Source organism: Cololabis saira, chromosome 9 (assembly GCF_033807715.1).
Source record: "Cololabis saira isolate AMF1-May2022 chromosome 9, fColSai1.1, whole genome shotgun sequence".
NCBI classification, from domain to species: Eukaryota; Metazoa; Chordata; class Actinopteri; order Beloniformes; family Belonidae; genus Cololabis; species Cololabis saira.
The window spans coordinates 30201816-30216442 of NC_084595.1; the positions used below are offsets into that span (position 1 = coordinate 30201816).

Consider the following 14627-nt stretch of genomic DNA (forward strand, 5'->3'; position numbering starts at 1 on the left):
AAATCTTTAAAATATTTCAGTTTCCCTTTATTTTAAAACTCAATTAGAAATCTCATGCAAGCACCTATGGTAACAAATGGGAAATAACTATGGCACGTTATTGTTGCAAAAGGTGGATCTACATGCTAGTGGAGGGTACTTAGTCTTAGTCATAAGGTAAACGGTGCATTATTAGATAGTAAGGATTGTATATGACATGATTCCAAGCAGTTATGGAAAATAATGGAATATGATTTGGCAGCAAAATGGCAAATCATGTTAACCCCCGGCAGACCAGCTGACAGTCTTGCTGGGGCCCCGGACAAAATAATCTAAGATGGGCCCCCCTGCGCCCGGATCCGATGGACGTTAACATTAGAGCTAGCCAGTTAGGTTAAGTTACAAGGTTGGTAAACGTTGGCTGCCCTGTTTCTTACCTTGCTCTACGCTGACTTTATTAATTCCAGCTTCACCGTCCGTCACCCCCTTTTTAAAATATTTGTGTAGAGAATCTCTGAGGCCTCTATTTTCTTCTTCTCTTCTTCTCTTTTCTCTTCTTTTCTGAGCACCGGACTTGTGCTGACCGGACATTTTGACCATTCTAATGGTTGAATTAAATGATAACATCAAATTTATATCAGCGGCCAAACCATTTTTGTGTTGGGGGTTCTTGACCACAAGGACAATTAGGAAGAAAACAAATAACAAGCTTTTATACAACTCAAATACTACGTATTTTTTCCACAAATAGGCATATATTGAAACATTTTGAAAAATGATTTCATAATTTAATGAGAATTAAAAAAAAAAAAAATTATGATTTTTTTATTTATTTATTTTTTCCAGTTCTGGGCCCCCCCCTACCCTGGGCCCGGGACAACAGACCCGTTCGCCCCCCCCTATCGGCGGGCGTGACCCCCGGGGTAATACTTTTAGGTCAAAACACATTTCTATTTTCAGCCTCTGACTAGAATTCAAAATATGACTTCACTTATTCACTTCACTTCACTATTGCAAAAATCACCACAACAAATTCCTTGTGTGTGTTAAACACACATAAAAATACACAATAAACTTCTTTCTGATTCTGATTCTGATTAAGTGATGGTGTGGATACAGTACCTATAGACAAAACACGGTCATTTGAACTTTTAATGTGTACAGAAACGTGCATAAAGAGGATTGCTTATACATGCATCTCCACTTGCTGGTCATAAGTCTGTACAAGTTGAGCCCCACTGAAATCTACTGTCAGCAGTCTGTACAGCAGGAGAGCTCATGACCTCGACTTCTAACACTTGCCTGTTTTTTTCATTAATATGTAGATAGTTATTCAGTTCAAAGGAACCATTAAACTAATCATTACTAGACTAAAAATCCACAGTTTTTGAATTAATGTTACTGATGATCACACATTCCTTCAATCAATTTTTTATTTCATTTATTAGTTTCAAAGATTAAACGATTGGACTTAATGGTGCTTTAGTAGTAGCACAAACTTCCTTTACAATTCTGCTTATACACTTTTTGTACAAACACAAAGTTAAAATTAACTCGGATGGATGGACATTTACAATGAAAATTGTAAAAGTTTAATTTGCACTTCACTCATCAGAGAAAACTGTTGACAGAAACAATTTTAACAACAATAAAGTAAAGATGAGTATTTTAGGGGTTTCATGCTCAATTTGAAACTAAGACTGCTTTGGAGTTTCCTTGTTATATGAGACAATTTACTTGGACCAGCCAACCCAAAGTTGTTCAAAAGAGAAAAACAAGGGAATGTAAAGGGCATGAACTGAATATTTGCAAATGCTCTTAACATTCACCCGTTTTTCTTTTTCAAACAACATACAGTTTTCTGAAACTTGCTGGTCAAACTAAACTTGTCTCATTTGACAAGGAAACAATTTGAAATAAAAGTAAAGTCGTCTTAGTCACACTGAGCATAAAACCCCTTATTATCTTTGAAATAATAAATACTCAGGTTACAACAGGAAGTAACGGTGAAGACTTTCTAAGTTCCCCAGTCAGACAGCTGTCTGGTCTCTCAGAAAACTTTTCACTGGAAAAGTGATATGACCTTTCCCTGTATATCTCTACAGTCAACCAATTTTACTGGTCTTACGGTGGTATGTGGCGAAGAATTTGTTTCTTTTTTCTGCATAAATCAACGGCGTAAACACGGATATTTGATAAACACTTTCATTCTCACAGTATTTGGATAAAGTTGTTTGTTAAAGTATGTTGTATGAGTTTTAGTGCAAGTTAAGTCTAAATACTAGGTAGTTTGCACATTACATGCACAGCGTTAAGTTTAATGTGCTGTAAAGAGAAATTAAAACAACACAGAACCCAATCTGCCTTAGATATAAGTGTTTAGGGCCACAACATGCATGTAGAGAATAAAAAATAATTCATGTTTTTCTATCTTAATGATGCTTCTGTCTAGTTTGTTTTGAGTCAGAAAAGATAAAAGATAAATTGTTTAAACAAAGTTGATTTTTTTATTTTTATTAAACACTGTTAGATGTCTACTTACGTTCACTGTGATATAGTTTCCTTTTTTTCCCCCTGACTTTTTTTATACATATAAGGAAAAGGAAAGTACTTGCACTCTGACAGCTTTGTTGAGGGTGTATTTGGAAGTTGTCAATTTGGATCAGATTTGAGTTGACTTCAAGTTTTTGAGTTATGAATTGGTCATTTGCAGAAAGTCACGATGATGATTTTTTTTTTATTTTACTAAGATACAGAATTAATAAAAGTGGACATTCCTTTTTTTATAAAACTTCAACCCGTTTATTGGTCATTCTCGTCCGTGCAGCCATACCTTTGGATCATGTGTGATTTTTATCTATCAGTGATAGTTCTGAGCTACAGTGTTGCACACACTTCTGAGTCTTGTTCACCGAAAGTTAACATCTCCAGACTGTTCACCTTATCTCATGGTTAGAAGATACTTCCTTTTCACAACTGCAGTTGACGTGTAGATCAGATCAACATCGTTGCTCTTGTTTTTTGAAAGTGTGTGTTTACGTTTGTGTGTTATCGCAACTTCATCGTTGTGCATGTCTCTTTGGGTGTGTGCATGTGCTGGTATGCTGGAGATAGAACATTTTACAGTAATTCCTCATATCTGTTTCTCTCTGTCTTCATCTCCAGCTACCTGTCGATCAATATGCTTCTAAAGAAACCAGTAAGACTTCTTAGAATCATGATAGTAACATTTATCACCTTTAAAATCCACGCGGATGTGTGATTCCTATAAACCTGACTAATGTTGAAAAAAAAACAAAAAAAATACCATAACAAAAATATTAGCAAGCAGCACAGAAAAAGTGCACCCATAACTTATTTACCCAACTTTACCAAACATACACTGACTCACGCATTGATCCGTGCTGCAATGGTCCACTAGCTTGCAATTGTCTTCCTGCCTTGAAAGTTTTGTATCTGGCAAGAACCTGGGGAGTTTGATTTCACCGCCTCATGACACTGAAACTGCTCTGACCAAAGGGTTTAATGACATATGCTCGAATGTCAGTCTTAGTTCTACCGGATCGCAGTGCTGCATTTGATATAGGTGACTACAAAACAGTATATCACTCAAACAACTGGAGCTTTTACGCTCCCCACCTGTGGAACGAACTCCCAGAATGCATCAGGGCTGATAAAAACTCTTTATGTCAAGGTTTAATGCACTACAACCTTTATTTCTTGCATCCCATTTGTTGAATTTGTTTTAACTTATGTCTGTCTGTCTTGATTCAATTGCTGCTTTTAAACACGTTTACTTTTAAATGCATTTTTAAAGATCTTTTCATGAAAAGCCCTTTGAATTGTCCTGTACATGAAATGTGCAACACAAATAAATGTGCCCTTGCCTTGATTTGCCTTGTCTTACACATACAAGGTTTTGGAATTTGTGGGTTAATATAATTAGAAATTACTGATATATGTATCGTATTAACACTATAAGCAGAAGAATGGTACACCAATGCTGCATCAAGTACACATTCCTGTAACTCGTTTATACCTCTCACTTCTCAATTCACCAGTTTTACGTGATTTCATGAACTGGAATTACTTCTTGTTAATTTTACATGTTTGTGTAATTTATAGGTACATTCTTTAGCTCGTGCTAATGATGTTTCACAAATTAGAGAATTTATCATTTCTGAATGTTCTGTGTGAAAGAGAGGCAGCTTTTCACCATCCGTATAAATCCTAGTGACTTAATTATTATGAGACTCAAAAATGAAATGAGCATGTAGGATCTCAACATGAGTTAATATTCAGTGACGATCTAAAAAGGTTAAAGAAATTACATAATATAGATTCAAAGTGGGTTTTTTTAAGTAACAATTCCAGGTTTACAATAGTTCCTGAATGTATATGTCCCTTAGCTGCCTTTTGTGGTGTGGTGTAAGTTGTGTATAACGTGCAAACCCGGAGGGCCCCAGGCAAAGTCAAAACCTGCCGCTGTGAGGAAACTGTTTTTCATGCTGCACTATTATGTCGTCTTTATGATATGGTTTGTCATTTGAAATACATAACTACATTATGCTTAGTTTTTATATTAATTTTAAAAATCTGATGAAAACTGAAAAAAAATGTAATAAAAAAGCTGAATTATGTTTCATCCAACATTCTTTGAAAGATTAAATATATTACAATCCTCCTAAATTTGGAGGCAACATTTAAATTGTTTTATATGAATTAAATGATCAATTAAGTTCAATTTAATTATGTTTTATTAATCTCAAAAGTAGATTGCAAAGTAATAGTTTACTGGAGTTTTTTTTTTTTTGCTGCGGTTGTAAACATAAAAATGCAGATGGACCTGCACAGCCACACCTCTTACAGTAAAACATGTACGGTAATAAAACAGCTCTTCCGACACTATATCATGTTCTTCCTTCTGATATTGGGCGTAGATTGACCGGTAAATCGAGAGCTTCACTTTTCGACTCAGCTCCTTCCTCACCACGACGGTCCGGCACACTGATCGCATAACTGCAGACGCTGCACCGATCCGTCTGTCAATCTCACGCTCCATCTTTCCCTCACTCATGAACAAGACCCAGAGATACTTGAACTCCTCCACCTGAGGCAGGACTTCTCCACCCACCCGGAGAAGGCACGCCACCCTTTCCCGGTGGAGACCCATGGCCTCGGTCTTGGAGGTGCTGATTCTCATCCCTGCCGCATCGCACTCGGCCTCAAACTGCCCCAGCACCTGTTGAAGGTCCCGGTCCGATGAAGCCAACAGGACAACATCATCCGCAAAAAGCAGAGGTGAAATCCTGTGGTTGCCAAACCGGATCCCCTCCAGCCCCTGGCTGCGCCTAGAAATCCTGTCCATAAAAATTATGAACAGGACCAGTGACAAAGGGCAACCGGGAACATGTCTGACCTACTGCCAGCAATGCGTACCAGACTCCAGCTCTGATCATATAAAGACCGGACAGCCCTTCATAGAGTCCATGTCCCTACTGCGACAGTTTTGGTCCAAGGGTTGGGTCGCCGAGGCACCCCGCCATGACTGCTACCCAGCCCACATTGCACCAGCCTGTCATAGTCCTTCCTGCGGGTGGTGGGCCTACAGGAAGGCGGGCACACGTCGCCGTTTTGGGCTGAGCCCGGCCGGGTCCCATGAGCAAAGACCCGGCCACCAGGCGCTCGCCTTCGAGCCCCAACCCCAGGCCTGGCTCCAGGGAGGGGCCCCGGTGACGCCGATCGATGTAACGGTTCTTGATTTTTCTTTTCCATGATAAGCTTGTGAGCCACACTTAGTCTGGCCCGTCACCTAGGACCTGCTCGCCATGGGAGACCCTACCAGGGGCGTAATGCCTCTGACAACATAGCTCCTAGGATCACTCGGGCACCACAAACCCCTCCACCACAGTAAGGTGGCGGTTCTAGGAGGGGGCTCTTACTTATGCAAAGAGAAAATCCTTATGAGCAGCAGAAGTAGGCACCAGGAAATTTAAAAAAATGCTAAAGACAATCTCAAAGTTTTATGACTTTGCTAAGTTAGATGAAAGACATACTATTTGGAACATTATTAAAGTAATAATTATTATAAGACAGATATATTTTTACCAAATTCTCCCTCGCCATAAAGGTTAATTTTGTCTGATTTATGGGAGAATAAACCCACTTCTTATATTTCTATTGACTCTTTATAATTTGCTGTATTGGGACATTTTTTAATCAGCGTCTATAACAATGTACTAGTGTGACGTCTATAAAACGCTGCAATCGGTTTAAGTCGACACCTCTTCTCTGTTCTTGTACAACACACATTTAGGTTTTATCAGTATAACAGAAACCTTCCCATGAAATCAGATGAGATTAGAAACACATGAGATATAAACTTGGTGGATCACGGAGATATGAACTTTTTTATGTTGTAGAATTAACTACTGAGAAAACACATTTCCTTGTACAACTTACTGCAACTTGTTTGTAATTACGTGTATACAGAAAACATGAACTTTATCCATGGACTATAGACTTTTGTATGGTCCTAGACGCTCATATCTTGCAGCCACAAAAACCATGAGTTAAATTCAAGTATAAGACTATATTTCAGTCAAAATAGCCCTGTCAGGAGAGGCATTTTCTGGGAGGAGCCCGCTCAATATTTCTCGTTGGTTGAGTACTGCCAGCTCTGATTTCTTCCAACATTGTCAGTCATGTCTGGTGAAGCCACAGTCCGACAATGTCAGTTTCCCTCTCTATTGTTTATTCGTAAAGTTATCTAATAAGCAGATGGTGGGAAAGGTTAGGAAACAGAATATTCAATCTGGCCAGTCGAGTCTGTTTCAAAAGGACACAGCATAAACTGAGGTGTTAAAGGAGACCGGCAGATAAATGGAGAGAAGTAGCTGCTATCATAAGAACAAAGCAGTGGCAGTGGCTCAGAAAAATATTACTTTATTTCCTTTGTTTCACAGGGAATATATTCTAGATTGCAAAAACATTCACACTTCAGCACAACTCCTTAAAGAAGATGTAGATTTGTGTCATTGAGGTTGAAGTGCTCTCCTTCCTCCTCACTGCTGCGTAAGAGCTTTTTGTACAGGTACCTCCAACTGACACTTGAGATGTAAATGCTGCTTTGTGTCAGTGACTGTATCTAATCACAGCTGCAGCTTCCTTAGACCATAAATATGCAGAGATGATGCTATTTGGAAATTTGTAGTCAGGAAGGGCATCTGATATAAAGCCTATACCAAACTAAACATGTGAATCACAAGACCCATGACAGACGGTTTGGACAGCAGAGGGATAGTGAATGTATCAGAAGGATGATGAGGTTGGAACTGCCAGGACGGATACCTAAAGGAAAACCAAAGAGGATATCTATGGACGTGAAAGAGGACATGAATTTAGTTGATGTGAGAGAAGAGGATGCAGAGGATAGGGGCGGATGAAGGACTGGTGACCCCTGAGGGGAACACCCAAATGGAAAAGATTGTGTTTTTTACAGAATCATAAAAAAAAACTACAAATAAAACTGAACTGGAAGCACCTCCATAACATGACTGGGCCTCCTCCATGTTTCATAGTAGCTACAGTCTTCTTTTCTTTGAATCCTTCCTTTTTTCATCTGTGAATATAGAGCTGATGTGACTTCTCCAAAAGCTCGGGTTTTGTTTAATCTGCCCAAAGGAGATTCTCCCAGAAGCTTTGTGGCTCTTTGTAAAATGTATTTTGACTATTTCCAGTCTGGGTTGATGTTTTTTTTAATGATTTGCTGTTAACAGTTTTAACAGTGATCACAGACTCCTCCTCAGTCATCCACTTTGGCTGAAACTGTGATGGATGGTAGGTGATCTGACACTGCACTGCACTGTGTTCATTTTGTCAAAAATCTTTGTAATGCAGTCACTTCCAGGGAGGTTGGCTCCAGTCCCATAGGTGCTAAACCTCTGAATGAAATTTACAACTGCAGTCACAAGAACATCAAGCCACTTGGATATGGCCAACAGATTATATTTTCACTAATTTTTAAGTGTATAAAAATGGTTAAATGTATTAAACCAAGTTAACTTTTAACCTGGAACCAACCGCCAAAGACAATCGCTCAGTAGCCTAGGTCTGTTAATCGCTGGCCGAAACAGGTTCTTATGTCTGAAGTGTTGGTGTATTGCAGGGCTCTCAAGTCTGACGCATTGAACGGGAGACACAGCATTTCAACAAGTTCACACGGTCAAGTGCCACACATGGCATTTCTCAAACTGAGAAATTAACTTCACTGCACAGAAATCCCCACAGCCCGGTTCTGAAGGACATTAAAGATTTGTCAATTAGTAAGTGGCAGAGCTACGCACCCTGTTGTCCTGTGCATATGCTTATATAGCAAGATGTGAATGCTGTGTATTTGTTATTGTTGTTTGCCATTAGTGAGTATATTTGTTTTGATTATTGTTTCTTTATTTCTGTTACACTACCACACATACGAACACTTTTCTGCTCACATTGAACGATAATAAAGGATTTAAGGGGAGTCAGAGGAACAACCCTCAATTTCAGCTAAACCAATTGATATGTTTCTCTTTTTCAAAATTCCAGTGTAGCAACATAAGATGATACTGGATAAAATAACATGGTTTAAGAAAAATCCCCTGTTTAAAGTTAGATGTGTAAAGCTTTACAATTCATCTTATTTAATCTCTAATTACAATTAACCACATCCTGTGGTACAGAAACAGTGTTTTAGCTGCACTTGGTAATTTTGTCAGTTTCTTTCATGATTTTTTTTCAGACATAAAAATACAAAGGCGATGCACAAGTGCAACCTAATTTAAAGACACTCCCTATAACCTTCCAAGGAGCAGCATTTCCTCATACTGCGCTGATGTTGTCCCACACCACCCTGTATAGACTTCCTACCTCTTTGCACACCAATCTAAAATATTCTAGATCCATTACTGGTCTAGAATTTTCTTTTTTATCTCCTAAGTCAACTCTTTCCTTTGCATTCTTAGGTCAACATTCAGTATGGATGAATTCCATGATGCCAAACAACAGAGGGATGACTTTTCACCATTTTAATACTCTTGCTTTAATTTCTAAGAGCACATTTTGAAATGCAAGGTCAGAACAGGGCCAAAAAGGTAAAGACAGGCAGGATAATATACAGGAGTTGACGAGACACAGAAGTGATACACACATGGAAAAAACCTTTTAAAAGTAAAGAAGGAAATTCAGCAATTTTAGAAACAGAGGCATTACCAGTAAATGAAGACTAAACACAGAAAAGCACAAAATCAGAAGAACTAAAAATCTATACACCACCATTCCCTCATTCCAGTCCTCAAGGGCCACTGCCTTGCATGTTTTAGATGTCCCATTGCTTGACCACACCTGATTCAAATGAAATGATCACCCTCAGCTTGTTACCAAGGTTCTGCACAAGTCTGTTAAGACCTATTCAATTAAATCAGGTGTGTCAGTGCAGGGCAACATGTATTCCAAGGCATGCAACACAGTGACCCATGAGATGTCAGATTTGATGAGGGAGGTCGCGCTAAATACCGATTTACTTGTAGAGTCATTTAGTGTATGAATATTGTGTGTTTTGATTTCATCTATACATTATCTTGAGCTCAGTCAATACGGGTTTTTCTATGGGCAATGCCATGGGAAATTTCACAAAGAAAATGTCATTTAACAGCCGATAGATTAATCAACCTACCTTTGACATTATGAGCTTGTCTCCTAATAAAGAGACTAAAAAAAAAAAACAAATATGGCTGGACATTAAACTTTAGATAAAATCCACAAAACTGGGAGTGACGTGGACTTTAATAATACTTTTAACTAAAAAGATCTACTACATAAAACTCAAGACACTCAATCACTGCATTTCACTTGCTCTGCTGCCATCTAGTGGCGACGTCAGAAGCCGGTGTCTACTGATATTGTTAAGACGTGTTGGTCATATGATCGATGTTGAACTGCAACCTGTTAAAATAATGATTTTCATAAGAGACTACAAACTATATTCTTTTTGACCCTCCATATATTTGAAAGCTTTTCAATTGAAATTAATTTTAGATACATTTTTGAAATTAATATATTTTCCTGGTATATAAACGTTGTGATTGAATGAGAATCCACGTATCGTTTATGATGTGGAAAAGCCCATTAAATGCTCTGGACTGGACTAAAACTGAGTGACTTAGTTACTGAGCATAAGACATTAGAAATGATCCACATTTAGTAGATTTAATGAAACTGATGCATGCAAAAGAGTCACAACATACATCAGGCGTCTCGATGCAGAATGACAATGAAATAAAGGAAGCATAATGATTTTAAGGCACAAAGGATGATTCATTCTTACGATTCGAGTAGACAAAAACATCTTTAAGGTCATTTAATCTTTTTTGAGCAGACCAGCCTGTACACTTAGTCAGGCCAAGGCTATATTTTGCTGCTCTCAGTAGTTTTGGTTTAATCAAGTTGCCAAGGCTAAATTTTCCATCACAGTTTATAGCAATTTTTATTTCCCCAGGGGGGAAAAAGAAAGCAAAAGTAATTTCGTATGTAGGAAGATAGGTGTGATCACAGAGACTGTGTGTATGATCCACGTGGGGCAATACAATTAGTTGTTTGATAAAGTATTTCGTGACTGTTTTATTTTATTCATTTTTTTAGTTTAGAAACTAAACTCATTTTAATTTCTACCATACCAGCGCGTGCGCCTTGCGCGCAGCGTCCTGATTGGTCCAGGTATTTCCGGTGCGGCACCAGCAGGGCGCTGATGTTTTCATTGTTTTTATCGCAGCGTGTCTTTCTGAGCTGGATTCCTTAAACCATGTCGCCTCCGGGATTTCTGCTGGTGATTTTGGCGACGTCTTTGTGGCTTGGTAAGATAAAGAAACCATTTAAATGTCTACATCACTGTCACATGACCAGTCGCCATTAACCCTATTGCCCAAGGCTGTATCTGCGCTGTATAAAATATTGCCATTTTTTAGATCTGAAAATTTACTCTTCCATTTTGTCTTTTCTCTCTCTCTCTCTCTCTCTGTGGATTTTTTTTTTTACGTTTATTTGTTTGTTTTTTTCCCCACCGAAGGTGACTCCAGGTTTATTGCTGACCCTTTGCCTTTAATTAGTCAGGAATCTCTGGTAAGCCAGCTGCCATGTTCATTTAGAAAAAGAGAAGAAAAAATTTATTTAAAAGCTGCAACATCATAAAATCCAGATAAACATGGTTTAATGCTTTTAAATAATTAGTAGTAAGTAAATTAACCTTTTGGCCTTTTCATATCAGACATTGGACACCTGTCCAGAATGCAGTCAGGTCATCCAGCTGTCTGCCAACATGATTTCCGGCAGTGACACTAAGGTAAAGGGTTGGGTTCTTATTTACTAACCACACAAACAGGGTTTATGGAATTGCTCAAAAAGAAAACGAATCTGGCAAAGATGTCCATTCCAGCCAGAAAACTAAGTTGTTGGTTTTTGCAGGTGAGTGCCTATGAAACCTTGCATGGTTTGTGCCAGCGCCTCCCAGAGGACCAGGCTTCAGAATGTGAGTCACAAGTGAAGACATACCTACCAAAAGTCCTCCAGCCAGCACCTGGTCACTTGGTGAGCTCATCCTTGGTTTTATTTATTTATTTTTAAAGAATGCACGCACTGGCATTTAAGAAAAACTTGAAATTTTAAGGATTATTTGCATTTTTGTAGAAACCAGAGGAGATGTGTGTGGTCTTTGGACTTTGTGCCCCAAGCAAAAAGGAGGGACTGGAGAAACTTCCCCATCGTGTCACCAGCGAACACATATCCAGCTCCGCACTCGGCACCTCCGCCAACACCCAAGTCAGTTTAAGAAAGCAGAAATGGACCATGAAATGGCAGTTGTGGTGAAATTGTAATGCCCAATTGGTCTGCTGCAACCCTTTTTTTTTTTCTTCTTTCCAGGAGCTGTTCAACCCAGTTTGCACCATGTGTTTAATGATTATCAAGAAGCTGGAGACGTTGCTGCCCAAAAACATGACTGAGGTGACACTTTCTTATCATTTTAAGTTGATTCAGATACACATCCTCTTACTGGCACCACATATTAAAGACACCATCTTCATCTCCACCTGCAGGAAACTTTAAAGAAGATCATGGGAGAGGTCTGCGAACTTATACCTAAAAGCTATAAGGAGCGATGTGATGATTTTGTTGAAAAATATGGCGTACAGATTGTTGAATTCCTTTTATCATCTGCTGCACCTCACACAATCTGCACTCTTTTGCACCTCTGTTTGTTTGAAGAGCAGCCTGTCCCAGGTTAGTGCTGTTGTATTTTGTTTCTCCATACAGTTACTCTATATGGTAAATTGTTTCAAAATTTGGCCCATGATTCTTTTTGGAAATTCTTTTGCATATAACTTGAACAGACCAGCAATATGTAAAAGTTGTAGATGCTTTTGCAACTTCTGGCCCATTAAGTCTGAGGCGAGTTCAGAGCATCCTTTGACATCAGTTTTCAGCACAGAAAACATGATTAACAGTTGATCAGTTAGGTTTCTCCATTTTTCACTCGATATGTTAAAGGTTTGATCAACCAAAGCATTTTGCCCCATATGAATAACTGACATATTTTAACATTAGGAATCAGGTTTCCTTGGCAACTGATCCCTGCTGAACTGCTTGGCCCATTTAAACCTACATTTGATCACAATTTGTATATACAATATTTGAAACAAAGTCACCAAGTTAATGCTATGATTTCCCAGAGGTGCTCTACCCCTCAGACTGCGAGTCGTGCCAAACCCTGGCTGCACTGAGCCGTCTGCACCTGGGACTGAACGCCACAGAGTCTCAGCTGTCAGGTTTTCTGCAGTCTGTGTGTGACCATCACCCAAATGCCGTCCCCAAGGTCAGCTTATCATCTCCTACAAGAAATATCTACCACAAATGACCGAGATTAAAAAAAATAAATAAATAATACTCTAATTCCTACCAGTATATAAACGTTGTCTGATTCATTTATGCAACATTTCCATGTGTTGTGCTTACTTTAGTTGTTAAATTTAAGCTAATCAGGTGATATTTCTCTACAGTGCGATGCTTTCATCAGAATCTACGGATCTCAGCTGCAGAGGATTTTGGGAAACCAGATGGATGTTTCACATCCTTGTGAAGTAAGTTGAAGCTAACCATTTCCCTAAAAACAAGAGAGGAAACACGTCGTTGTGGTCGTACTTCTGGGTTTCTGTGGTAAAAAGCAGAAGAGATGCACTTTCAAAAGTCAACTTTTGAACACCACGACCAGTATTGATACCAAATATAAATATTAGTACACATCCAATAATCTATTACTATACAGCGCAACATGTTTCCCAAATATCTAAAATAGATTTTGGTTTAAACAGTATGGAGATGATTACATCAGCAATCGTGAAAGTAATAGATACATTTGGACATTCATGATTTCCCTTGAGTACATTCTCAGGATATTTTGTTCATCTGTCCTGCAGAAAACGGATCTTTGCAATTCCTCGAAGATGACGGAGCCACTTGGAAAGAATCCTTGTACTTGGGGAGCAAGCTACTGGTGCAAAGACCCGGAAACTGCTCACAAGTGTGATGTAGGTGAAATTCATAATTGCTAGTTTAGCAGATGATCAGCAGAAGAGTTTAATCTAAGAAAAAACCCAAATGATTATAGTGTACGTTAGCTGCCTGCAATAATCAATCTCAGCATGAAAGGGAAAGTTTCACAGCATCTAAACCTGATCCAGGCTTTTTGTCTTATATGGAAGATGGACGACTTCTCAATGATTTGTTCAAACACAACAAAGTCAGGAATCGAATGGCTCTACTAGAAATATTCAGTATTTACAGTGACCTCCCTCAAAACCAAGGAGATTTAACTCACTGAAAGGAAATTGTCCCATATAATTTGCAATATTACATTGGATACCATTCTGTATTACAGAGCCAAGTTCTCATCAGTATTGTTGTCTTAAAGTGACTACAAAACAAATCTGTAATATCCAAAACTAGGTATTCCCAAGACTTTTAAACAGCGCTGTACATTTATGCAGGTATCTGCAGTCTTGTATTCTGACATTCACAGTACCACTATTTTAAAGAAGTGTTTTGATTCTGTGCAACTTCCAGTTTCACATCCATTGTTTTGTTTTATTATACAGAAATGGGTCTTCTGTGAGAAATTCATGTGGAAGAATTAAAAGAACCCTCCAGGTCTGAAACGACACGTGAAGAAAGTACCAACTACAAGTGTTCAACAAACTATCAACTGGTAAATATTTTATAAATGTAATACTTTTTGTTTTTATTGTGGAAATGATTAATTCCCCCATGCGATTTCAGCTATTAAATAAATGTATCATGAATGTTTCTTCTTGCACTGAATTTGGTCTAAAATGTAATTTTCTGCAGGGATTTGTTTTGTGAACAGTGTTATTCTGTATATTCATTTGCTATAGTGAATGTAAATAAAAGGTCAGAAAACTGTCCCAGTCTAAACCAAGAAAAGAGGCATCTTTGAATTGTTGTATCTGTTCATCCTCATGCTTCACGGTTTGCTGGAACAGGTGATCACATACAAATAAAACTCTTGAGATCAAACTAAACTTGACAAAGACCAATGTCCATGA

The 14627-nt window shown here is 38.4% G+C and overlaps 1 protein-coding gene across 1 annotated transcript; it reads left to right on the forward strand.

Annotated features, from left to right (window-relative positions):
* The first annotated feature begins 10711 nt into the window (after positions 1–10711).
* sftpbb (surfactant protein Bb) lies at positions 10712–14603 on the forward strand. The gene is made up of 11 exons (XM_061729183.1): positions 10712–10868; positions 11081–11133; positions 11279–11353; positions 11476–11598; positions 11698–11829; positions 11932–12012; positions 12105–12288; positions 12738–12880; positions 13065–13145; positions 13482–13592; positions 14160–14603. The coding sequence occupies exons 1-11, from the start codon at positions 10817–10819 to the stop codon at positions 14196–14198; spliced, it is 1074 nt and encodes a 357-aa protein (XP_061585167.1). The 5' UTR covers positions 10712–10816; the 3' UTR covers positions 14199–14603.
* The last annotated feature ends 24 nt before the right edge of the window (positions 14604–14627 follow it).

Excerpts from the sequence above, each read along its gene's own strand:
- sftpbb (XM_061729183.1), top strand. The coding sequence starts at position 10,817 with ATGTCGCCTCCGGGATTTCTGCTGGTGATTTTGGCGACGTCTTTGTGG. Across the intron at positions 11,599-11,697 it reads AGCCAGCACCTGGTCACTTG|AAACCAGAGGAGATGTGTGT; the intron begins GTGAGCTCATCC and ends GCATTTTTGTAG. Across the intron at positions 12,289-12,737 it reads TGAAGAGCAGCCTGTCCCAG|AGGTGCTCTACCCCTCAGAC; the intron begins GTTAGTGCTGTT and ends ATGATTTCCCAG.